Source organism: Pristiophorus japonicus, chromosome 5, assembly GCF_044704955.1.
Source record: "Pristiophorus japonicus isolate sPriJap1 chromosome 5, sPriJap1.hap1, whole genome shotgun sequence".
NCBI classification, from domain to species: Eukaryota; Metazoa; Chordata; class Chondrichthyes; family Pristiophoridae; genus Pristiophorus; species Pristiophorus japonicus.
Genome location: NC_091981.1, coordinates 226,427,396 through 226,453,724, shown reverse-complemented (window position 1 = coordinate 226,453,724; position 26,329 = coordinate 226,427,396). Strand labels below are relative to the sequence as shown.

Below are 26,329 nucleotides of genomic sequence, written 5' to 3'. Positions count from 1 at the left end.
CGGAAGACTAAGGCAAGACCATACACACTAAATGGTACACTTTTAAAGGGGGCGCAAGAAAAGAGAGACCTGGGGGTGCTTGTGCACCAATCTTTGAAAGTGACAGGACAGGTTAACAAAGCAGTGCAGATAGGTTCCTGGGCTTTATAAATAGAGGCACAGAGTACAAAAGCCAGTAAGTTATGCAAACCTATACAAAACACTAGTTCGGCTCCAGCTGGAATATTGGGCCCAAGTTTCCGCCCTGTGGAAAAATGGCGCATCTCCATAAGGTGCACCGAATTTCTGGAAGAAAAAGGGCGCAGAAAACTTACCTTGTGATTCTCCGGTCTCCTTGGGACGTCTTCGTGCTCGGCGTGGCGCAGCACAAGGGGTCGGGGGCGGAGCCAGGTCCCGGCACTAAAAACAGTGCCGGGACCCCTACACGTGCGCGCATGTGCAGTAGCTCCAGGCCCCGAGGCTGCGTGGGAGGGGCCCGACCCTAGCCCTGGCCGAATGGGCTCACCGAGCCCCCCCTCCTCCTCTCTCTCCTTCCCCCCTCCTCCTTCCTCCTCTCCCTCCTCTCCCTCCCGTTCAGCTCCCTCCCCCCCACTCCCTCTTCTCTTCCCCGCCCCCCCCCCCCCCCCACTGTTGTCAGCGGTGCCCGGCCATCCGGCATCTCGCTGGGGGCGGGCCCCACCCGAAGTAGCGGCGGCAGCAGAGGCCCGACCCGTTCAGCCTCTCCGCCCTGCTCTCTTCCCTTCTCGCCCTCCCTCTCTCCCACTCTCTCCCTCCCTCCTCTCCCTCCCTCTCTCCCACTCCCTCCCTCCTTTCTCTCCCTCCTCCTTTCTCTCCCTCCTCCTTTCTCTCCCTCTCCCCTCCTCCTCTCCCCCCTCTCCTCTCCTCTCCTCTCCCTCTCTCCCACTCTCTCCCTCCCTCCCTCCCACTCCCTCCCTCCTCTCTCTTCCCCCCCCCCTCCTCTCCCCCCCTCTCCTCTCCCCTCTCTCTCCCCCCCTCTCCTCTCCCCTCTCTCTCCCTCCCCCCTCCTCTTCCCCCTCTCCTCTCCCTCCCTCCCCGCCTCTCCTCTCCCTCCTCCTCTCTCTCCCTCCCCCCTCCTCCTCTCCCTCCCTCCCTCCCGCCTCCTCTCCCTCCCCCCCCCTCCTCCTTTCCCCCCTCCTCCTTTCCCCCCCTCCTCCTTTCCCCCCCTCCTCCTTTCCCCCCCTCCTCCTTTCCCCCCCTCCTCCTTTCCCCCCCTCCTCCTTTCCCCCCCTCCTCCTTTCCCCCCCTCCTCCTTTCCCCCGCTCCTCCTTTCCCCCCCTCCTCCTTTCCCCCCCTCCTCCTTTCCCCCCCTCCTCCTTTCCCCCCCTCCTCCTTTCCCCCCCTCCTCCTTTCCCCCCTCCTCCTTTCCCCCCTCCTCCTTTCCCCCCCCTCCTCTCCCTCCCCCCTCCTCTCCTTCCTCTCTCTCCCTCCCTCCTCTCCCTCCCTCCTCCTCTTCCCCCCTCTCCTCTCCCTCCCTCCCCCGCCTCTCCTCTCCCTCCCCCTCCTCCTCTCTCTCCCTCCCTCCTCCTCCTCTCCCTCCCTCCCGCCTCCTCTCCCTCCCCCACCCTCCTCCTTTCCCCCCCTTCTCTCCCTCCTCTCTCTCCCTCCCTCCTCTCTCTCCCTCCCTCCTCTCTCTCCCTCCCTCCTCTCTCTCCCTCCCTCCTCTCTCTCTCTCCCTCCCTCCTCTCTCTCTCTTTCTTTCCCCCCCCCACCTCCACTCCCTCACCCTCCCTCTGAGCCTCCTCTCCTTCCCTCCCTCTCCTTCCCCCCTCCACTCCTCTCCCCTCCACTCCCCCCTCCTCTCCCTCCACCCTCCCCCTCCTCTCATTCCCTCCCTCCCCCTCCTCTCCTTCCTTCCCTCCCTCCCTCCCCGACTCTCCCTCCCTCCCCGTCTCTTCATCCTCCTCCTCTCCTCCCTCCCTCCCCCCTCACCCCTCGCTGTCAGAAACACAGAAACAGAGAGAGACACAGGGGGGGCGTCCCAGCACGCTGTTTGGAGGGCTCCCGGTGCTGCAGTAGGTGAGTAGAAATAATTTTTTATTGATTGATTTTTTTTTTTTAGTTTTTTTTTATATTTAATTTTTTAATTTTTTTTGATTGATTTATTGATTTATTTATCAGTTATTATTGATGATGGCTCTTTATTTGTAAAAGTGAAGTGTTTAGTATTTGTAAACTTCCCTTCCCCCCCCCCACTCCATCTTTCGTTCCCTACGCCTGATTTCTAAGTGTAGGCAAGGTTTTTCTGAGCGTACAAAAATCTACACTTACTCCATTGAAAGTTAATTTGGAGTAAGTTTTCGCTGCCTAAACTTGCAAAACAGGCGTAAGTGACTGGACACGCCCCCTTTTGAAAAAAAAATCTGTTCTAAAATGAAACTATTGTAACTGACTAGAACTGGAGCAAACTAAATGCCGAGAATTGCAATTTCTAAGATGCTCCATTTTAAACTAGTTGCTCCAAAAAAATAGGAACAACTCAGGCTGAAACTTGAGCATAATGTCCAATTCTGGGTACCACACTTTAAGAAGGACGTGAAGGCTTTGGAGAGGGTACAGAAGAGATTTACTAGAATAGTTCCAGGGATGAGGGATTATAGTTACGTGGATAAACTAGAGAAGCTGGGGTTGTTCTCCTTGAAGCAGAGAAGGTTGAGCGGAGATTTGATAGAGGTATTTAAATCATGAAGGATTTAGATAGAGTAAATAAGGAGAAACTGCTTTCAATGGCTGAAGGGTCGATAACGAGAGGGCACAGATTTAAGGTGATTGGCAAAAGAACCAGAGGTGACATGATGAAAAACCTTTTTACGCACCAAGTAGTTAGGATTTGGGATGCAGAATCTGATAAGGTGGTGGATACAGATTCAAGCTGTCACAGACTCGATGGGCTGAATGACCTCCTTCTGTGCTGAACAATTCTGTGATTCTATGACTTCATTATCATGAACTCCTGTTTTAGGATTATTGCAAGGAATGAAACCTGTATTTGGGGCAAAAATGTTAATATTTAGAACAAATGTTTTGAATTCAGTTTTGGAGAGTTTTTTTTGAATCACAAATATACAAATATACAAATTCTGGGATGTAATATCTCCCAAGTTTGCAGATGGGTGGCAGTGTGAGCTGTGAGGAGGACGCTAAGAGGCTGCAGAGTGACTTGGACAGGTTAGGTGAATGGGCAAATGCATGGCAGAGGCAGTATAATGTGGATAAATGTGAGGTTATCCACTTTGGTGGCAAAAACACGAAGGCAGATTATTATCTGAATGGTGACAGATTAGTAAAAGGGGAGGTGCAACGAGACCTGGGTGTCATGGTACATCAGTCACTGAAGGTAGGCATGCAGGTACAGCAGGCAGTAAAGAAAGCAAATGACATGCTGAGCTTCATAGCGAGAGGATTTGAGTTTAGGAGCAGGGAGGTCTTTACTGCAGTTGTACAGGGCCTTGGTGAGACCTTGAGTATTGTGTGCAATTTTGGTCTCCTAATCAGAGGAAGGATGTGCTTGCTATTGAGGGAGTGCAGCGAAGGTTCACCAGACTAATTCCCGGGATGGCAGGACTGGCATATGAAGAAAGACTAGATCGGCTAGGCTTTTGCTCACTGGAATTTAGAAGAATGAGAGGGGATCTCTTAGAAACATATAAAATTAACACGGGACTGGATAGGTTTCTTTGCAGGAAGAATATTTCCGATGTTGGGGAAGTCCAGAACCAGGGGTCACAGTCTAAGGATAAGGGATAAGCCATATAAGACCGAGATGAGGAGAAACTTTTTCACTCAGAGAGTGGCGAACCTGTGGAATTCTCTACCACAGAAAGTTGTTGAGTCCAGTTCGCTGGATATATTCAAGAGGGAGTTAGCTAAGGGGATCAGGGGGTATGGAGAGAAGGCGGGAGTGGGGTACTGAAGTTGCATGATCAGCCATAATCATATTGAATGGCGGTGCATGCTCAAAGGGCCGAATGGCCTGCTCCTGCACTTATTTTCTATGTTTCTATGATCTTTGCTAAAAGGATATGGAGCCATGACAGGTGGACAGAGTTGAGATACAGATCAGCCATGTTCTCGGGCTCGAGGGGCTGAATAGCTTACTCCTGTTCCTATAATACAAAAGTAGGGAAACCTATTAGCAAATAAGAAAAAGCTGGAAGTAAGAAATAGTTTGACCTGTTTTTATGACTGAGGCACAATCTTTGCAAAAAAGAATGCACGTCTTTCTGCCCCCTCTTTGAGAGATGGGAGAAGTCTATTGATTTGAGGTGCCTTTTTGCTATTTTGCTGAAAGGTTAGCAAATTGAGTACTAAAGTATATTCTCTTTACATGTAAAAGTTTTAAAATATGTTTTTTCAGCTTCTAGTTATGGTGTTCTACTCTGTACAAGCTCGTATTGATTTTTGTCTTAAAATTCCTTCAATTCAGATTCATAAATATCCACTTGGGGTCTCTAAATGAAAACTCTTCTTTTTGGTCCCAGATGCAATGATGTTTGAATACATAGCTTTCTGTGCTCCTTTTTTATGAGTACTTAAAGCATGTCAGATGGCAACTATAGATGCAGCAAAAACATTGAAAAGGAGTGTGATTCTTATTCTATTGACAGTTCTTGATATGCAGACCTATTTAGTTGGCTCCACAGTAGATAATTCATTTCAGGTGGATAGGTTAAGAACCATTGCTCATGAGAACGAATTTCTTTGTATTTGTTGCTTAATGGCTTTTTTTTTTACACTAACAAAACCATTACAATACATTGTCTTATTTAAATGTTGTCTATTTTTGCAGGTAATTTAGACCTTACTGGTCCAAAACAAGTCTTCAAAGCAGAGAACAACCCTTGGGTTACACCAATTGCTGACCAATTTCAACTAGGTGTATCCCATGTCTTTGAATATATTCGTTCGGAAACCTACAAATAGTAAGTAGACTGAATGGAAATCACTTGATTTAAAGTTTAACTAGTCGATTACTGTGCATTGCTCATAGATAAATATAGTATACAGAATATTTCATAATCTATGTAGTGCCTTTAATTTTGTTATATCCTGTCCATACCAATACATTTTTTTTTTAAATCTTTAGTATTTGGCTTGCAAGCCTGTTTACTCTTATACCGAAGCTCATGATTTCCTGATTCTTTCTGTTGCTTCAAAATATCTTTAATAAAATAAATGGTAAATCTTTATATTTACCAACTACAACTTATATTTTTAATTACCCCTTAGCAATGAAACTTGTTGTACAGGTGCAGCATCGAAAATAGAGTTCTACAATGATCCAAACTCCGGACCGATCGGGAGCAGGGTCATCCGGAATTTTTAATATATTCCGGAATCCGGACCTGTTGATCTCTGGGTCCTGCCACAGCCCAACCTTGGGCCTCGCCTCACCGCCCCTCGCCCCGCTCGCTGCCGCTGCCTTTGCCTCAGGGCCGCCTCTCACTGCCTCTCGCCTCGCCCCACTCACCGCCACTGCATTCACCTCGGAGCCTCCTTTCTGGCCCGCTCAAACAGCTCCTCTGTGACGGAGCCCGCCCAAACAGCTCCTCTGTGACGGAGCCCGCCCAAACAGCTCCTCTGTGACGGGACCCGCCCAAACAGCTCCTCTGTGACAGGGCCCGCCCAAACAGCTCCTCTGTGACGGGACCCGCCCAAACAGCTCCTCTGTGATGGAGCCCGCCCAAACAGCTCCTCTGTGACGGAGCCCGCCCAAACAGCTCCTCTGTGACGGAGCCCGCCCAAACAGCTCCTCTGTGACGGAGCCCGCCCAAACAGCTCCTCTGTGACGGAGCCCGCCCAAACAGCTCCTCTGTGACGGAGCCCGCCCAAACAGCTCCTCTGTGACGGAGCCCGCCCAAACAGCTCCTCTGTGACTGAGCCCGCCCAAACAGCTCCTCTGTGACGGAGCCTGCCCAAACAGCTCCTCTGTGACGGAGCCCGCCCAAACAGCTCCTCTGTGACGGAGCCCGCCCAAACAGCTCCTCTGTGACGGAGCCCGCCCAAACAGCTCCTCTGTGACGGAGCCCGCCCAATCAGCTCCTCTGTGACGGAGCCCGCCCAATCAGCTCCTCTGTGACGGAGCCCGCCCAAACAGCTCCTCTGTGACGGAGCCCGCCCAAACAGCTCCTCTGTGACGGAGCCCGCCCAAACAGCTCCTCTGTGACGGAGCCCGCCCAAACAGCTCCTCTGTGACGGAGCCCGCCCAAACAGCTCCTCTGTGATGGAGCCCGCCCAAACAGCTCCTCTGTGACGGAGCCCGCCCAAACAGCTCCTCTGCGACAGGATCCGCTCAAACAGCTCCTCTGCGACTGGACCCGCCCAAACAGCTCCTCTGTGATGGAGCCCGCCCAAACAGCTCCTCTGTGACAGGGCCCGCCCAAACAGCTCCTCTGCGACAGGATCCGCTCAAACAGCTCCTCTGCGACAGGACCCGCCCAAACAGCTCCTTGTGACGGAGCCCGCCCAAACAGCTCCTCTGCGACAGGACCCGCTCAAACAGCTCCTCTGTGACGGAGCCCGCCCAAACAGCTCCTTGTGACAGGGCCCGCCCAAACAGCTCCTCTGTGACGGAGCCCGCCCAAACAGCTCCTCTGTGACGGAGCCCGCCCAAACAGCTCCTCTGCGACAGGACCCGCCCAAACAGCTCCTCTGTGACGGGACCCGCCCAAACAGCTCCTCTGTGACGGAGCCCGCCCAAACAGCTCCTCTGTGACGGAGCCCGCCCAAACAGCTCCTCTGTGACGGGACCCGCCCAAACAGCTCCTCTGTGACAGGACCCGCCCAAACAGCTCCTCTGTGACGGAGCCCGCCCAAACAGCTCCTCTGTGACGGAGCCCGCCCAAACAGCTCCTCTGTGACGGAGCCCGCCCAAACAGCTCCTTGTGACAGGGCCCGCCCAAACAGCTCCTCTGTAACAGGGACCGCCCAAACAGCTCCTCTGTGACGGGCTCAGGTGTTTCCGGATTCATGACGTCAGAAAGGTGATCGAAACCCCGGAATCCATAATGGCCTCGGTCCTGAGGGTTCTGGATCATCGACGCTGCACCTGTAATGTATTTTCTTCATGGGTTCTTTGCTTAAGAATTCATAGCAACACATTGCTCTTAAGAACTAGTTGGTGTATTAATAAAGGTTTAACAATCACAATACACATTACCAGTTCATTCTCTAGGCTAACAACTGCATGCCTCATCGTGGATGCCCGAGACCCAACTGACAGGGGTTTTATTGAGTCGTGAACATCACGTGACTGGCTAAGCCACTCACAATGCAACAGCTCTACAATAATTTTGTGTGGGAACATTAATACAAGTGCCCCCTGCTTAAAGGGGGGTCACACTCCAGAAACTTTCAATCAAGTGCCTCCTTGTTTTTTTTTTTTGAGGGCACTAAAACCACAAATTAACAATTCAACATAAAGGGAACCTTTGTCAAATCAAATCAAATTAAAATTCTGTTCCCGGTTGAAATGATGCAATCCAGTCACTCCGACGGCCACCTCTCGCGGAAGGCCGCGAGCGAACCGGTGGACACCACGTGCTCCATCTCCAGGGACACCCTGGCTCGGATGTAACCGCAGTCGGGCTGAACGACCCCCTCGACCACCCGCTGCCTGGACCGGGTGATGGCCCCCTTGGCCATGCCCATGAGCAGTCCTACGAGGAGGCCTTCTGGCCTGCCCGCTCCCCTCCGTACAGGGTGCCCAAAGATCAGGAGTGTGGGACTGAAGTGCAACCAGAATTTGAGGAGCTGCCTCTTCACATATTGGAACAGGGGCTGCAACCTCGCACATTCAATAAAAACATGGAACACGGACTTTTCCAGACCACAGAAATTGCAGGCGGCCTGAGAGCCCGTAAACCAACTTAAAAACTTATTGCACAGGACTGCTCCGTGCACCACCCTCCAGGCCAAGTCCCCAATAAATAGAGGGAGGACTCCCGCGTAGAGTGCACTCCATTGGGGACCCGCGTCTCCTCCGGACGGCAAGATGGTGCGCCATGGCTTGTCCGGACAGCAGACGAGGATGGCAAGGTGGAGAGTGTGCAGGAACAGCCCGTACAGGAAACCCCTCCGTGCAGAACTGAAAAGCACGGAGGGGATTTGCAACAGCTCTACAACTCTTTTAGTTGTAAACAAAATGAACATTAAATCAAGTGCCCCCTGATTAAAAGGGGGGGACACTCCAAACACTTTTCAAGTGCCCTTTTTGGGGTTTTTTTGTGGGTTTTTTTGGGCACTAAACCACAAATTATACAAGTGCCCCCTGGCTAAAAGGGAGGGGACACTAAAACCCGGCAATAAAACAAATTAAACTTTAAAACATATAAAATCAAATTAAAATTTGGTTGCCGGGGGTGATGATGCACTCCAGTCCCTTCGGCGCCCACCTCTCGCGGAAGGCCGTGAGCGTACCGGTGGACACCACGTGCTCCATCTCCAGGGACACCCTGGCTTGGATGTAACCGCGGAAGAGAGGCAGGCAGTCAGGCTGAACGACCCCCTCGACTGCCCGCTGCCTGGACCAGCTGATGGCACCCTTGGCCATGCCCAGGAGCAGTCCTACAAGGAGGCTCTTGGACCTACCCGCTCCCCTCCGCACAGGGTGCCCAAAGATCAGGAGTGTAGGACTAAAGTGCAACTAGAATTTGAGGAGCAACCTCTTCAAATAATGGAATAGGGGCTGCAACCTCGCACATTCCATAAAAACATGGAACACTGACTCCTCCAGACCGCAGAAATTGCAGGCGGCCTGGGAGCCCGTTAAAAATTTGTTGCACAGGACTGCTCCGTGCACCACCCTTCAGGCCAAGTCCCCAATAAATAGTGGGAGAACTCCCGTGTACAGTGCAGTCCATTGGGAACCCGTGCCTCCTCCGGACAGCAAGGTGGTGCGCCATGGCGTGTCTGGACGGCAGACGAGGATGGCAAGGTGGAGAGTGTGCAGGAACAGCCCGTACAGGAAACCCCTCCATGCAGAACTGAAAAGCATAGAGGGGATTCGCAACAGCTCTACAAATCCGTGAGCATACTCACAGGTGCAACATTACAGTTATTTAAAATCTAGCAGATTTTCATTTAAATCAATTAATCTTCACACCTTTTTTTTGTAAAAGGAAGTGGGTGAGTCACACTTTTTAATAAGATATATAAATTTAGAGGAGGTCTTAAACTGAACCATTCTCGTATTCGCTGATGACTGTAATCCATCATACTGAAAAAGGTAGGTGAAGTGGCCCATGTATGATGTCATTTAATATGTACAAGTGCAGTATCCTCTACATGGATTAAAAAGTCTATCCGGGTCCAAAAACAGCTGCTCATTGGTTAAAGACACACAAGCTGTAGAAGGTTGCTAAAAGGAAGACAAACTGGATTTTAGGTTCTCTTGCTCGGATAAAATCAAGAGTACTGTACTTCATTTAAAATAAAAACGTAAGAAATAGGAGTAGGCCACTTGGCCCCTCAAGCCTGCTCCGCCATTCAATAAGATCATGTCTGATCTTCTACAAGGCTCTGGTACTATTGTGTACAGGTTTGGCCCCATTACTGGTTAAGGATATTGAGGCTCTGGAGAGGGTGCAGGAGGAGGGTACCAGGAGAGAGGTCTTGGTTATGAGATTAGGTGTGAAAAATTAGGGTATTTACTTGGGAGAAAAATTGGGTTTAGAGAGGATATTGTTTTAAAGTTTTTAATGTGGACATTAGATATAGTTTGATAGGTTATTTGAAATAGATAAGAATCGTAGGTCATGCCTATAAGATTTGCAGACAAAGTCTAAAGTTACATGTCAGGATGTATTTCTTTTCAGAAAGACATCACCCTCTGGTATAGATTGCAAAGACATGTTTTATGGGGTAAATAGAGCCCTTTAAAGAGGATTTGGCAAGTCATTTCCAATTATCGGAGGTAATTTGCTCCCGTCTCCTGTCGCCCTCTCCCCGACCAGTGAGCAGGTTATTAGTGAGTAGGTGTTGCTTGATGGCATCAATAATGACTCCTTCGAACAATTTGATGATTGGGAGGAGGCTGATAGATTGCTAATTGGCAAGGAGAGGTTTGAACTGGTTTTTTTTGTGGATAGGACACACTGTGAGCTATAGGCAGTTATGGTCTTCTGAAGCTTGATTGCCCTTAGGAAGTTGGAGAGAAAAATTCCAGTCTTTCTTGAATTGGCCACAGTTTTTTTTTCCCCCCTGTTTTCTTCTCCTAAAAGAAAACAAACATTATTTAGGGCTCTGTGGTTAATGTGCACGGTTGCACTGTCCACTGCATGGGCTAATGGTCTTTTCATGTGTTTTTTCTTTGAAACTGTTAAATAGTCAATGGTTTTCGGTCCTTTTTTGACTGTCTGGAATGTTTAGATGATGGGAAATGTGTATCCTATGCATTTCCCTATTGCACAAATCAAATTTAGTCACTATAGTGGATGACTACAGTGGATAATGTGGCCATATTAGCATTCTTTGCTCTAATAACTCGTTTTGGTTTTTCTATTTTTGTGGCATTTTGGATGTGTGCAAGCAGTAGCAAATTTCTGTGTGGGTTGAAATAACATGAGCAACATGGGAATGTACGCTTGGCTGATCACAAAGTTCATACTGTACCCTCTTATCTTCTGTCACTCAATCACTATTTCAAAAAAAACTGTCCAGCTCCCTCTTACATTTGTTGACCCCATCCATCATGTATCCTTGGGCAGTTTGTTCCAAACATCGACCACCCTCTGTGAAGCAGTTAAATCTACATTAACTGTTCACCTTTCTCTCTCCTCTGCCCTATGTTCGTGTCTCCAATTAGAGTTTCTGATTATTTCAAACAATTTATTAGGATTCAGCTTTTTTCAGAATATTGAAAAATTTGAGATCAAGATGGGGTACCATTTCTCGAGTTCAAACAGGCCCCAGGTTTTAGTTACTCCTTATAGCTTTGGTACCTAATTTGTAGTAGAATTTTAGTTGCACTCCTGTACTATTTATGGAATTAAGAAAACACTATGTGTTCTGAAGGCCAGATTGTACACTGTGGGATCCTGCATTTTATAAATAGAGGCGTATCATCATCATCAGGGCTATGTATTCGGACCTGATGGAGGGGAAGAAGTTATGGACAGGAAAGTAGAAGTACAGGTTTCCTGAACATCCTGCAATTCTTGACGTCTTTGATGTTTTTTTCTCCAGGTTTCCCGCCCGACAGCTAGCCTTGATTGACTCTATCTATATGTCTGTCGGTTGGGAAAGCCTGCAGCAGAAGGACACAGCAGAGGAGCAGACAGGTAGGGAGGGAGAGATCGCGGTTGGGAAGGAGGTATAGGGGTGGAAAGGGGCAATGCGTGGTCGGCGGTGGGGGGGGGGGCATTGGGGAGAGCGTGGTTCAGGGAAAGGAGGTCATGGCAGGAAAGATTGCTGGGGAGGGTGGGGAATGTGGTGTGAGGTGGTGGGGTTGGGAGAAGTGTGCGATCAGGGGAGAGGTCACGAGGGGTGGAAAATGTGGTTCGGGGGATGCGGGGTGGTAGTTTGGTGGGGGAGTGCGGTGGGGGAAGCGTTTAAACAGGTAAGTTTATTGGGCCGAGAGTAAACACTCCAGCTCCTCCTGGCCCACAAGCCGTGCTGTAAATACACTTGTCTTATAGATTGAGCCCTTCTCGCCATCTTTTACCTGATGGGTTTCCCGAGACCAGGGAAACCTGGCTGATATTAGTTAAAATAAAAGCTTGTTAAAATGGAGGCACGCAGTGTCCTTTAAAAGGTGTTACCGACTGACCCGCCTCCTGAGAGCCAATCGGTCGTCCCCGTCCCACCTCCATTAAAACCGAAGTGGGCGGGTTTGAGGTAGGTTGGAGTCAGGTTTGAAATGTTTTACATTTTAACTTTTCACCTGACCTAAACCCACCTGGTTTTGGGGGTCAGAATTACCCCCATATACTAAAGCAAGAAAGTTATGCTAATCCTTTACAAATCACTGGTTAGGCCTCAGCTGGATTATTGTGTCCAATTTTGAGCACCACACTAGGAAGGATGTCAAGGTCATGGAGAGGGTGCAGAGGAGATGTACTAGAATGATACCAGGGAAGATGGACTTCATTTAATGTGAAGATGCTTGTATTGTTCTCCTTGGTGCAGAGAGGGTTATGGGGAGGATTCATAGGTGTTTAAAATTCTGAGAGGTTTTGATAGAGTAAATAAAGAGAAACTGTTAGCACTGAGGAGTGAGGTCACAGATTTAAGATAATTGACAAATGAACCTGAGGGGAAATTAGATTTTTTTAATGCAGCGAGTTGTTATGATCTGGAATGCACTGCCCCAAAGGGTGGTAGAAGCATATTCAATAGTAACTTTCAAAAGGGAATTTAGTATAGGTTGAACCTCCCTTATCCGGGACTTTCTTATCCCTCATCCGGCACCATTCCCGGCCACCGGGTGGCGCATGCGCAGAACTCCGACATGAACAAATTGAAGTCCTTCCTCTCTGCCACTCCCGCAGTCGGTGGCATGACCCCACCATCCACCGCCCCCAACCCCCCCCCCCGCACGATCTCTCTGCCGCACTCTCAGTCCCAAGTCAGCCAGCTTCGATATCCCCTTGTTCAGTACCTGTACCATCTAATTTAACATGACCTCCCCTTGTCCGGCAAAATCCCTTATCCGGCACAGACCAGGTCCCCAGGGTGCTGGATAAGAGAGGTTCAACCTGTACTTGAAAAGGAAAAAATTGTAGGGCAATGGGAAAATAGCAAGGGGAATGGGACTCATTGGCTAGCTCTTTCAAAGAGCCAACACATGCATGATGGGCCGAATGCCGCCTCCTGTACTTTATGATTCTATGATATAACTACCCTTCACTCCTCTAGCGCATTTCTGATCCACTACTGAAAATGCACCCCTCCCCTTCTATTCTGTGCTTTTAATTTTTGGTTTATCACCTCTGTTACACTGTCAAAAGCTTTGCTTAAATATACAATATCTGAGTGGGGATGTTTTCCTACATTAAAAGGAATGAAATAAGTGCAAGTTGTTGAATTTCACCTTATTGATCAAAATAATTATCTCCTTGAAGTCTAATAGATTTTGTATCTGACCTGCATCTCATAACGCTATGCTGATTCCCTCTTCATCCATATTTCTCCAGATGCTTCATGATCCCCTTCCTTCAAGAGGCTATCTAATGTTTCATGTCTTATAAATGTATGACTCATTGACCCACAACTTTTATATTTATGTCCCATTTTATTATTTGGTATTACTTTTGCCCTTTTTCAATGAATTCCAAAAATTGCTGCCAGGATGTATTCAATTTCATTAGCCACTTCCTTCAGTACCCTACTTTCTGTGCAGCCCATCATATTCACATGCCTTTTAGTTTATCTGTTACCATCTTCTTTGTAATTTTTAACACATTTAATATTTTCTTGTCCTCCCCTAGAAATTCCAACCCTGTTTGGAAATTGACCCGTGGTTTCTCCCTGATCATTCACATAAGGTCATTGGTAAGGGTTGCTGCCGTCCCTCGGTCCCTTTTTAATATGGTGGTAACCGTGAGATACTTCAGGGATCCTATTATTTATTTCACCACCTGCTTCTTACAACTATATTTCTAAAAACATTTGACATTGAACTTTATATTCCCTGCATCTTAACCTTTTCTATTTTAGCTTTCCTATACAGTTTCTTAGCCGTTTTAACCTTATTCTTGTATTTATCTCTGTCCTTGCATCTACCCATAGATGTAAACTGTTTCCCATATCCCTGCATTATTTATTATAGAATATATACCACAGGAGACCATTTGGCCCATTGTCTATGTTGGTGCTAGCTCTGCAACTGCTGTAATCCCCTTTCCTTTACCTTTTTATATTCCTTTTCAAATACTTCTCCAATTCCCTTTTCAAATTATGTTGTAGTCTCCACTTCAATAGTCATTTGTCTGAAAGCATTCCATATTCAAATAACCTCGAGAGAAAATTTCTTCCAACTTCCCCCACACTTCATCATCAAGGTGACTTCATGATCCTGAATCTATGTTCCTTTGTTACTGACTCACCAACCAGTTGAAACAGTTTTTGATTATTTATCTTTCCAAAGCTTTTCACAATTTTGAAAATGTCTATTATTCCCTCCCTTAATCTTCCATGTTCCTTTGGAAAAAATGCCCTAAAGCATCTCTGTGTTCATAACCATTCCTGGTATAATTCTATTCAGCCTCTAGTGTATCCTTTCCATGGCTTTAATATCCTTTTTTTATGGTGAGTCCAGAATTGCACACAATATTCCCAACTGTGACAAATTCAACATCACTGCCTTGCTTTTATATTCAGTGCATGTATATGTTATACATGTTCATATAAAATATTACACCCAGAATGTTATGTACTGGTTTTTTTTAAATGAAGAAGGAACCTTGTATTAAGCCTGTTATCTCCCCTCTCTCTTCCCCCGCACCCTTTTCCAGCCAGTAAAATTTTACTTTTGACAAGAGAACATAATTGAGCATTTTTTTAATTAGCTGATATCCTGTAGTGTTGTACATGGATAGCCTGGAGCATGTTTATAATGTTTAGATGCAGACTGGGTCTATCCCTTCTTGAAGCTCCTGCTCATGAACCCTCTGTCAGGAAGTGATCGAAATAGGTCTTGAGGTCAATTTGAGTATAATTATTGATTGAACTTTTTTTTTAGATTGGCAGCTGCTTTTGTTATTTCTCTAGGTCAGAACAAAAATAACAGGAATGTTTTTTGTACTTTTTTAAAAAAGATTTTTAAACTTGTTGATTTTTGTTGTTTTATACAAAATGTGATGTTGGGATTATGATAGACACTCAATTGCTTGTGCCATCACTTTTCTATTTATAACTTGAGTCTCTACCAATCCCAGGCATCTGTTCACATTCAGCAAGTTGCCATTTTGATTACAAGAGCATCTCTGATAATGGTACAATACTTGCATGTTGTATTTCGCACCATGTCCTACCTGCCTTGAAATCACACTTGCCAAGTAGTACATTTGTGAATCAAAAAGAGAATCTTCAACAAAACACACTTAAAAGGAATACTCCAGGATTTAAAACCAAAATTGCAACAAGGTTTCAATTCCATTTCAATTCCAGCCATATCTGAGGTTCTGGGACAAGGTCCCTGGCAACTGAGCCTTGGCAGAGGAATAATCTGTTTCTCCAAATGTCAAGTGAAGCTAAGATGGTGGCCAATGACTGCCACCCTGAGAGGTAACTGATAGTAAATTTTAAAACTACTTACAGTGGTGCAGTTCAAAGGTGATTAAGGTTAAAACCATAGTACGGCCTTATCAAGATGTGGTCTTGTCTTATAATTAATACTTGAATTTAATTTGGAGTAATTCATGTAGCCTGGTAAGAAGTACAGCAGCAACTTGCATTTATATAACTAACTTTAATGTAGAAAAAGACATCCCCAGGTCCTTCCAATGCCTTATCTAATTTTAACGCAGCCAAGAGAGAATAATTATTTAATGAGCAACTCCTTGGCGAGCATTATTCGTGTTGGAATTTTTTTCAGAGAACTAGGAGAAATCACTATTTTGCAATGTATGCACAGTATTTTTCCTAATATGCAACTTGTTAATGAATTATTTAGAGTCAACTTGTAGTCCTTATTTTCATCTGTAGAATTTGAATTTTTCTACTTGGCAAGATAAGTTTTGCCTATAAAAGTTAACAGCTATATATAAAGTAGTTTTGTAGGTGCTGGGGTTTTTGTGTGTAGTTGGTTTACTGTGACTTCCGTCTCCTTGACTGAAACATTTCCTTTTCGCCAATTGAAACTGTGAAGCTGAGAAAAGTGTGTTCTAATTTCTCTGTAACCTCCCCACTAAATCATGCATATGTGCATTGCACTGTACAGGTACAAAGTCCGAAATCTGGAATCCTCGGGACTGAGTCCGTTCCAGTTTCTCCGGATTGCAGACAAGAAAATCACTAGTCTGTAATCCTGAATCCTCAACCAAATCCATGCCGAGTTTTGAGTGGTGAGGTCCAAAATCCGTCATGGATTAGGACAAGACTTGATTTTCTTGTCTGAAATCAGGAATCCTCGACCTAATCCGTGCCGGATTTTGGGTTTTGCCTCAAAAATGTCCGGTTTTCGAACAATGATTCCGAACGACTCCATCAGCTATGCACAAAATGTCCGGTTTTCGGACAATTCCGGTTTTCCAGTTCCGCATTCGGGACGTTGCACCTGTATTTGATTAAATGAAGCATTCGTTAAAGGCAGCTGCTTATTGTGATTCAACTGCTGTGAATGTTTTTATTTTGTTATTTTCAATGTACCATTTAGTCAAGTTTTAAAGTGACCTTTGTGTTGTAAGCGCAGTCTCAGAGGGTCTGAAGAATGCCAAGGATGATGACAGAAAGAAATGATGAATTGTGTGAGTTTGAGAGATGTTGCTGAGAAAGCGCCCAAGTGATCATGAGAATTGTAAAGGCCTGGGAATGGCAATGGCAAAGTGTGCCCCAGTGCACAGAGATCAAAGAGTCATTGTAAAAAATATTTTTTTGTATGTTACACCCATTAAGGTGCTTTTTTGCAATTGTTAAAATGATTCATCCACATCTCTCTAATTTAGCTTTCATCATTTCATAACATTGCACTGTACAGGTACATCTCCTGCTATCTTTGAAATTACATAATATTTATAATGTACCAGTATATATATGCTAAGGGAGCCCTGCATTCCAGGTCAAAAATAGAAAATACTGTAAACACTCAGCAGATCGAGCAGTATCTGGAGAGGAGAGATGTTTTGGATATGTACCCTTCCTCAAAACCTAGAACCTTGCGCTGCACGTTTAGATGGAGGTGGATGTGAGTGAGGCGAGTGGAGAAACAGACAGAGCCAATATGATGCTGTCAGCTCTTGGAATAAAGATTGAGAGCAGGTATGAGGCCAGAGGGAAGGGTACAGGTGGATTGGGAAGGCTGAAGTCACGAGAAAGATGTGTGAAGGAACTTTTCCTGTATTCTGCAGATGAGTTCAGACCTGCTATGTTGTTCTCTCCACAGATGCTGCTTAACCTGCTGATTTAGATTTCCAGCATCTGCACTATTTTTCTTTTTGTTCCTGGGATCTAGATCTTTCTTCTGTTAAATGGCCGTCTTCTGACAACTATTTACATTAGCTGTTGGCATGCTGTGCATCCTCTCCCCTAATAGCTTTATGATGGAATAGTCGGCTCTTGTTAACTTGCTGGGAAGAATGATTGTCCCTCGAGCAGTCTTGATTGAGAAAGATTAGGGTGACAACTTAATTTGTGAATGGAGGTAAGTGACACCTATCAAAATATTGTCAGTGAAGTGCAGGGAGTGCAAGCTCTCTCTTAAGCTGCTGACAGGCTAACACGTATCAGGGGAGAGGATTTGACAAAGCATCACACACTCTGCATTTAACATTTTGAAGAGACTTGGGGATTTGGCTGAGGATACATGAACTTCAAATCCCTGACTCTAATAAATGATTGACATCAGAAAGACAGCTTATTGTATACAGACAAGCTACCTTTGATCTATTGTAGACAGATAAATATAATGTAATTCACATACACTTCAATAATCCTGTTTTTGAATTACAGTTGTTTTTAAATTTAGCACTGTAAAAGTAGAATTCTTGCAATTTTAAATCCTGAATACACTTTGGACGGCAGATTAAATTTGAAATTTGAACTGATAGGTTTTATAACTGCAGTAACTCCATGATGCCAATGCAAATAGTATCCAGATATTAGCATTCCTTGCCATCTTTTTTCGTTTCAGTTGTTCTTGGGGGTTATTATTTTTCTTTTGCAATGAATTTACATTGTTGTTCATTTAAAAATGCTTGCTGTTTGAGTTCAGGTGCAGAATTATTGTAGGTGATTGCTTTTCCATAAAGTGTTTGTCTTCTGCAGCAGCATGAAACCAGACCAGCAAAATGCATGTTTCTATGATGCTTATTGCTTTGATGAAAGCTAGCTGCGTACAGAATTACATTTGACAGTGTTCTGAGATCCATTAATAGTGAAAACTAGTGCAAGATGATCACAAAAGGCCTTAATCCCTGCTCATCCAAAGGTTATTTATTTCTGCATAGAAACATAGAAAAATAGGTGCAGGAGTAGACCATTCGGCCCTTCGAGCCTGCACCACCATTCAATAAGATCATGGCTGATCATTCCTTCAGTACCCCTTTCCTGCTTTCTCTCCATACCCCTTGATCCCCTTAACCGTAAGAGCCATATCTAACTCCCCCTTGAATATATCCAGTGAACTGGCATCAAAAACTCTCTACGGCAGGGAATTCCACAGGTTAACAACTCTCTGAGTGAAGAAGTTTCTCCTCATCTCTGTCCGAAATGGCCTACCCCTTATCCTAAGACTATGTCTCCTGGTTCTGGACTTCCCCAACATCGGGAACATTCTTCCTGCATCTAACCTGTCCAGTCCCGTCAGAATCTTATGTTTCTATGAGATCCTCTCTCATCCTTCTAAACGCCAGTGAATAAAGGCCCAGTTGATCCAGTCTCTCCTCATATGGCATCCCAGCCATCCCTGGAATCAGCCTGGTGAACCTTTGCTGCACTCCCTCAATAGCAAGAACGTCCTTCCTCAGACTAGGAGACCAAAACTGAACACAATATTCCAGGTCAGGCCTCACTAAGGCCCTGTACAACTGCAGTAAGACCTCCCTGCTTCTATATTCAAATTCCCTCGCTATGACGGCCAATATACCATTTGCCTTCTTTACCGCCTACTGTACTTGCGTGCCCGCTTTCAGTGATTGATGAACCATGACACCCAGGTCTCATTGCACCTCCCCTTTTCCTAATCTGCCGCCATTCAGATAATATTCTGCCTTCGTGTTTTTGCCCCCAAAATGGATAACCTCACAATTTGTCCACTCACCTAACCTGACCAAGTCACCCTGCAGCCTCTTAGCATCCTCCTCACAGCTCACACCGCCACCCAGTTTAGTGTCATCTGCAAACTTGGAGATATTACACACTATTCCTTCATCCAAATCGTTAATGTATATTGTAAAGAGCTGGGGTCCCAGCACTGAGCCCTGCGGCACTCCACTAGTCACTGCCTGCCATTCTGAAAAGGACCCGTTTATCCCGACTCTCTGCTTCCTGTCTGCCAACCAGTTCCCTATCCACGTAAGTATATTAACCCCAATACCATGTGCTTTGATTTTGCACAACAATCTCTTGTGCGGGACCTTGTCAAAAGCCTTCTGAAAGTCCAAATTCACCACATCCACTGGTTCTCCCTTGTCCACTCTGCTAGTTACATCCTCAAAAAATTCCAGAAGATTCGTTAAGCATGATTTCCCATTCATAAATCCATGCTGACTTGATCCGATCCTGTCACCGCTTTCCAAATGCGCTGCTATTTCGTCCTTCATGATCGATTCCAACATTTTCCCCACTACTGATGTCAAGCTAACCGGTCTATAATTACCCGTTTTCTCTCTCCCTCCTTTTTTAAAAAGTGTTGTTACATTAGCTACCCTCCAGTCCATGGGAACTGATCCAGAATCGATAGACTGTTGGAAAATGTTCGCCAATGCATCCACTATTTCTAGGGCCACTTCCTTGAGCACTCTGGGATGCAGACTATCAGGCCCCGGGATTTATCGGCCTTCAATCCCATCAATTTCCCTAACACAATTTCCCGCCTAATAAGGATATCCTTCAGTTCCTCCTCACTAGACCCACTGTCCCCTAGTACCTTTGGAAGGTTATTTGTATCTTCCTTCGTGAAGACAGAACCGAAGTATTGGTTCAATTGGTCTGCTATTTCTTTGTTCCCCATTATAATTTCACCTGAACCCGACTGCAAGGGACCTACGTTTGTCTTTACTAATCTTTTTCTCTTCACATATTTATCGAAGCTTTTGCAGTCAGTTTTTATATTCCTGCAAGCTTCCTCTCGTACTCTATTTTCCCCCTCTTAATTAAACCCTTAGACCCCCTCTGTTGAATTCTAAATTTCTCCCAGTCCTCAGGTTTGTTGCTTTTTCTAGCCAATTTATATGCCTCTTCCTTGGCTTTAACACTATCCTTAATTTCCTTTTTAGCCATGATTGAGCCACTTTCCCAGTTTTATTTTTACTCCAAACAGGGATGTACATTTGCTGAAGTTCATCCATGTGATCTTTAAATATTTGCCATTGCTTATCCACCGTCAACCCTTTTAAGTATCCTTTGCCAGTCTATTCTAGCCAATTCACGCCTCATACCGTCGAAGTTACCTTTCCTTAAGTTCAGGACCCTAGTTTCCGAATTAACTTTGTCACTCTCCATCTTAATAAGGGATTCGATCATATTATGGTCACTTTTCCCCAAGGGGCCTCGCACAACAAGATTGCTAATTAGTCCCTGCTCATTACACAATACCCAGTCTAGGATGGCCAGCTTCCCTGGTTGGTTCCTCGACATATTGGTCTAGAAAACCATCCCTAATACACTCCAGGAAATCCTCCTCCACCGCATTGCTATCAGTTAGGTTAGCCCAATCATTATGTAGATTAAAGTCGCCCATGATTTCTGCTGTACCTTTATTGCACACATCCCTTATTTCTTATTTGATGATGTCCCCAACCTCACTACTATTTGGTGGTCTATATACAACACCCACTAGCGTTTTCTGCCCTTTGGAATTCTGCAGCTCCACCCATACTGATTCCACATCATCCAGGCTAATTTCCTTCCTTACAATTACATTGATTTCCTCTTCAACTAGCAACGTCACCCCGCCTCCTTTTCCTGATTAGGATTGATGCAATTGTGTGCATCAGATATTCAGATAAATTTCAAACCTTATTTATTGACTTCCAAGTCAGTGTTAGCACTTAAAAAAAAAATAACAGTTTTGGCATTGATATTTGATACCACAGTTCCCTAGTTCTGTAGCTGCTTAGAGGGCTGGTCTGGACAATGCCAAAATGCCTTGTTAATTTATTTGTCAAATAAAGATAGGTGATAATTCTGTAGTCTGAAACCTAACTTATCAATTATTTGCAAAAAGCTATGTTTTTGGGGGATTTAGATTGCTCTTTATGACTTGTTTTATTTATCTAAAAGTAAGATATTTGTTCTAAAAAGTGAAAACTTAAAAAAATCGCTGATGTTGCAATAATTTTTGGTGGGGTTCATTATCAAATCAAAATTGTTCATGCAGTGTGTTGTCACCATTTGTTTTTTTTTTAAAGATTTTCTAAATCCATCGATTGTTTTTTTTCACAGAATATTTATTTTTCTGATTTGACACTTCGCCTATTTTAGAATTTTAATTGGACATTGACACTGAGGAGGTTTCTAAAACTGTGATTAGTACTCTAGCCATGTTTTATATATGTACAAGAGTCTGAACTATGAACTTGTAAGCTGGTATTAATTGCAAAGAGACAAATGCAGAAGTGCATTTTTTTTTTAAGCTAGGTAAATATTTAATGCCCCATAATTTTATATTTCACAAAGTGTACGTTTTCTAGGAGTGATCAGATTCTGTGACTACATGATTTATTTACTAATGGCACTAACTTCTAATTACCTAGTTCACGATCACAAAGCCAGTTGCTGGTGGAAAAGAATCAGTTAAGGAACTGGCAGTTTTAGGGGCATTTTGTAACAGTGTAATTTGTCTGATATCTAGTTTATATATTTTTAGAAAAATAAAACCAGTCATAAAGAGTAATCTAAATCCCCCAAAAACATGGCTTTTTGCAAATAATTGATAAGTTAGGTTTCAGACTACAGAATTATCACCTATCTTTATTTGACAAATACACTAACAAGGCATTTTGGCATTGCCTAGACCAGCCCTCTAAGCAGCCATAAAATTATATGACTAGTATCTTTTTATTGATCTGTTGGTCCATTAAAGTTTATTTTAATCCTGTATTGTGATGAATTTATTTCAAATTTTGTTTTTTGTCTTTGCCTTCTCTTTAGTATCTACCATGTTCATCCTTATTAAATGCAGTAGATCTCAGTTTTTCAAATATAGGTCCTATGTTCTTTGGACAATTTAAAGCGGTGCAAATCTGCAGAGTAATATATAGCGTACTATTTCATACTGTTTCAGTTGGTGGCAAAACAGACGCTTCACAAATTGCAAATTGCTCAAGACATCCAGAATAGCAGTGCATCTTCAATTCCATTTTTAAAATCAGTGTCCATAACACTTGATATTTTGTTACAAATTCTAATCCATCAATGTGGCAATTCACTGGGATAGAAGGGGGGGAAGCGGGGCGAAGATGCACAATTCTGTTTTTTCTTTTTTCTTCTTCTCGCTCGCATTAGAGTCAGAGCTTTTTCTTTTTCCAACAACTTGTCTTTAATGTTCAAAGCATCAAGGTGATTTACAGGAGAAAAATAAAAAGGAACAAATGCCAACACATAGCGGGAGTGTAAGGCAAGGTTGCCAAACGGTTGGTTAAAAAGATGGGTTTTAAGGAAGATTTACAACAGGAGAGCTTTGTCTGGTTTGCTCAAGATGCATGATCCTGAGGTTAGAGGCTTCAGAAAGGTGCAGGAGTACGCACAGCTAACTATCTTTACCCATTTTGCTACACATTATACTATCCATTAGCCGTTCTGCCTTCGTTTCATAGAAAAAAAAATTGCAAATATATATTCTCCAGCAGTATGGCATGGCATTATGGGATTGTGCATTGGGAAATAGTTCATCATCTTCTTGAGCAGTCCCTCGGAATCAAGGATGGCTTGCTTCCACGCTAAAAATGAGTTCTCAGGTGACTAATGAGTCCTATGCAGGACCTACAGTCTCTGTCACAGGTGGGGCAGACAGTGGTTGAAGGGACAGGTGGGTGGGGTGCTTGGGTTGTTGTGCGCTCCTTCCGCTGTTTACGTTTGGTTTCAGCTTGCTCTTGTCGTAGAGACTCGAGATGTTCAGCGCCTTCCCCAGATGTTTTTCCTCCACTTTGTGCGGACTTGGGCTTTGAGGGTGTGGTGCATGGCGGGGCAAGTTGGTAGAGCATCTTTGTCATGCGGATGTTTAATGTAAGGCCCATGTTCTTGTACACTTCGGTGAAGGTGTTGATGATGGCTTGGAGTTCAACCTCTGAGTCTGCGCAGATGCAAGTCTCGTCTGCATACTGTAATTCAATGACAAAGGATGGGACAACCTTTCATCTGGCCTGGAGGTGGCGGAGGTTGAATAGTTTCCCGTTTGTTCTGTAGATTAGCTCCACTCCAGCGGGAGCTTACGGAGAGTGAGATGGAGCATTGCAGCAAGGAAGATCAAGAAGAACGTTGGTGCAATGACACAGCCTTGCTTGACCCCGATCCAAACGTGAATTGCGTCTGTGTTGGATCCGTTGGTCAGGATTACGGCTTGTATGTCGCCGTGAAGCAGGCGAGGATGGGGACAAATGTTTGGAGGTTTTGAGGAGGACACTCCATAATCCCTCACGGTTGACAGTGTTGAAGGCCTTTGGTGAGGTCAAAGAAGGCCATGTACAGGCCGTTCTGCCTTTGTTTCATCGACAAAAAAATTGCAAATATATACTCTCCAGCAGTATGGAATGGCATTATGGGACTGTGCATTGGGAAATAGATCATCTTTTGATGCAAAGCTTGAATTTCTGGAATTAACAAACTTTGAAATACTAAAGGTATTTTAAAAGCATAAATCATGGCATGAGAAAAGGACATTGTACCAAATGCAAATTATTAATCCATTCTTCAGTTTCCAACGTTTGCCTCCTGGTTTGCTATCTTCCGATACATTCTTTCCCCACCACCGTTCCCCAGAAATACAACTGTTGTAACCCATGGAGTATTGCATGATCTTGTCAGCCATAGTTCAGTGGCAACAGTCTTGCCTGTGCGCTGTCTGAGGTGCCAGCTTTCAGATGAGACATTAAACTGAGATCCCATATGCCCTCTCAGCTGGGCATAAAAGATTCCATGCCACTATTTTGAAGAATGTCCTGACCAATATTTATCCTTAAACCACTAAAACAGTTGATCTGGTCATTATCTCACAGCCGCACTTCCAATATTACAACAGTAGCTATACTTTTTTTAAAAAGTACTTTGATGTATAGCGCTTTGAGATATCCTGAGGTCTAAAGATGCTATATAGCCCTGTCCAACCCTAACACCACCCCCCCCCCCCAAGCATTCTTTTGGTATTGTATCGGGGGACCTGGGCTATGCTGTCAAGAATTACTGACAGAATTGCTATCATAGGCCACACAGGACTTCCAATTGTATAGGAGCTGGGAAATTGTACATGAGAACATAAGAATTTGGAGCAGGAGTAGGCCATTATGCTCTTTGAGCCTGCTCTGCCATTTAATAAGATTATGGCTGATCTAATCTTGGGCTCAGCTCCACTTCCCTGCCCGCTCTCCATAACCCTTCACTCTCTTATCGATCAGGAATCTGTTTATCTTCACCTTAAATATATTCAATGACCCAGCCTCCACAGCTCTCTGTGGCAGAGATTCCACAGATTTACGACTCTGAGGGAAGAAATTCTTCCTCATCTCAGTTCTAAATGGGCGACCCCTTATTCTTAAACTATGCCCCCTCGTTCTGGATTCCCCCATGAGTGGAAACATCCTATCTGCATCTACCTTGTCAAGCACCCTCAGTATCTTATATGTTTCAATAAGATCACTTCTCATTCTTCTGAACTCCAATGAATATAGGCCCAACCTACTCATCCATTCTTCATAAGTCAACTCCCTCATCTCCGGAATCAACCTAGTGAACTGCCTCCAATGCAAGTATATCCTTCCTTAAATACGGAGACCAAAACTGTACACAGTACTCTAGGTGTGGCCTCACCAATAACCTGTACAGTTGTAGTACATTCCATTTGCCTTCTTGATTACTTGCTGTACCTGCATACTAACACTTTGTGTTTCATGCATAAGGACCCCAGGTTCCTCTGTACTACAGCATTTTGTAGTTTCTCTCCATTTAAATAATTTGCTTTTTATTTTTCCTGCCAAAATGGATAACCTCACACCTTCCCATATTATACTCCATCAGCCAAATGTTTACCCACTCACCTTAGTCTGTCTATATCACTTTGTAGATTTTTTGTGACCTCCTCAAAACGTGCTTTGTATCATCAGCAAACTTGGCTACATTATATTCAGTCCCTTCATCCAAGTCATTAATACAGATTGTAAATAGAGGTCCCAGCAATGATCCCTGTGGCACCCCACTAGTTACTGTTTGCCAACCGGAAAATGACCCATTTATCCCGACTCTCTGTTCTCTGTTAGTTAGCCAATCCTCTGTCCATGCTAATATATTACCCCCTACCCCTTGAGCTCTTATCTTGTAAAGTAACCTTTTATGTGACACCTTATCGAACGCCTTTTGGAAATCCAAATTGTAGTTTTACATAAGACCTGCCAATAAAAGTGTTTAGTCTGTAAGACCTAAGCTGTTGCCTGACCTGCTGAGCATTTCCAACATTTTCCGGGTTTTTTTTAAAGTGTTGCTGAGCCTGATTATTGGACCATTATCTCATATGTGTATAAAAATTAATAAAATAATGCACCTTGTGAAATATCATGACACATTTTTCTGAGGTCAAGTAATTACTGATTAGATGTCAGTATGTTCAAAGAAAGTAATTATGTAAAATTTTTGATGGAAGACTATTTCCATCAAGATCTAAATCTGCACCTTAACTTATCTTTCGATTTTGGTCTGTCGGGTTCATTTAGTCTACATATTCCACAACAGGACCCAAGCTGTTTACATTCTTTAGATTTCAACCTGTCTATATTTTGTCTTCAAGTAGGTTGATTATGGGCCCAAGTAAGGGGAGCAGCAATCAGACACTAATGTGCCTAAATTTTGACTGTCAATAGAATTATTTATCCCAGGCTGGCGGTATTGTGCAGAACAGCGCATTGCAGATGGCCCCTTTTCTGTCTGGCTATGTGCAATAGATATCAGGCCCTCCATTGGTGTGAGATTGTGATCAATACCTCGTGTAGGACAGTTGGTAATCCCGGATAAGGACGTGATGCTTTTAAAAAACATACCAATGTTATGTGTTTACCAGCGCCTGCTAAATCATGCTTGTAAAAATCAGATGTTACATGCAGAACAAAATTCACACTTCTTTCTTTGACTGTATAAATGTTATTGCAAGAAAACAATAGTTTGACTGGAAAATCTTGCTGCTGAGTATAACTACATCAGAGTAGTATTCCTGCATGTTTTCATTCAGTTTGAGCTAGGTTTATGGCCTAGCAAGCCACTCAGTTGTAACAAACCGTTACGAAAAACAATA

At 44.4% G+C, this 26,329-nt stretch overlaps 1 protein-coding gene across 3 annotated transcripts in view; it reads left to right on the top strand.

Annotated features, from left to right (window-relative positions):
• Window positions 1-26,329, top strand: part of rsu1 (Ras suppressor protein 1) — a 291,182-nt gene that overhangs the window by 208,466 nt on the left and 56,387 nt on the right. For all 3 annotated transcript variants that reach the window (XM_070880064.1, XM_070880065.1, XM_070880066.1), the window contains exon 8: window positions 4,808-4,940. In XM_070880064.1, coding sequence (XP_070736165.1) covers window positions 4,808-4,940 — 133 coding nt within the window. The remainder of the gene's footprint in view (window positions 1-4,807; window positions 4,941-26,329) is intronic.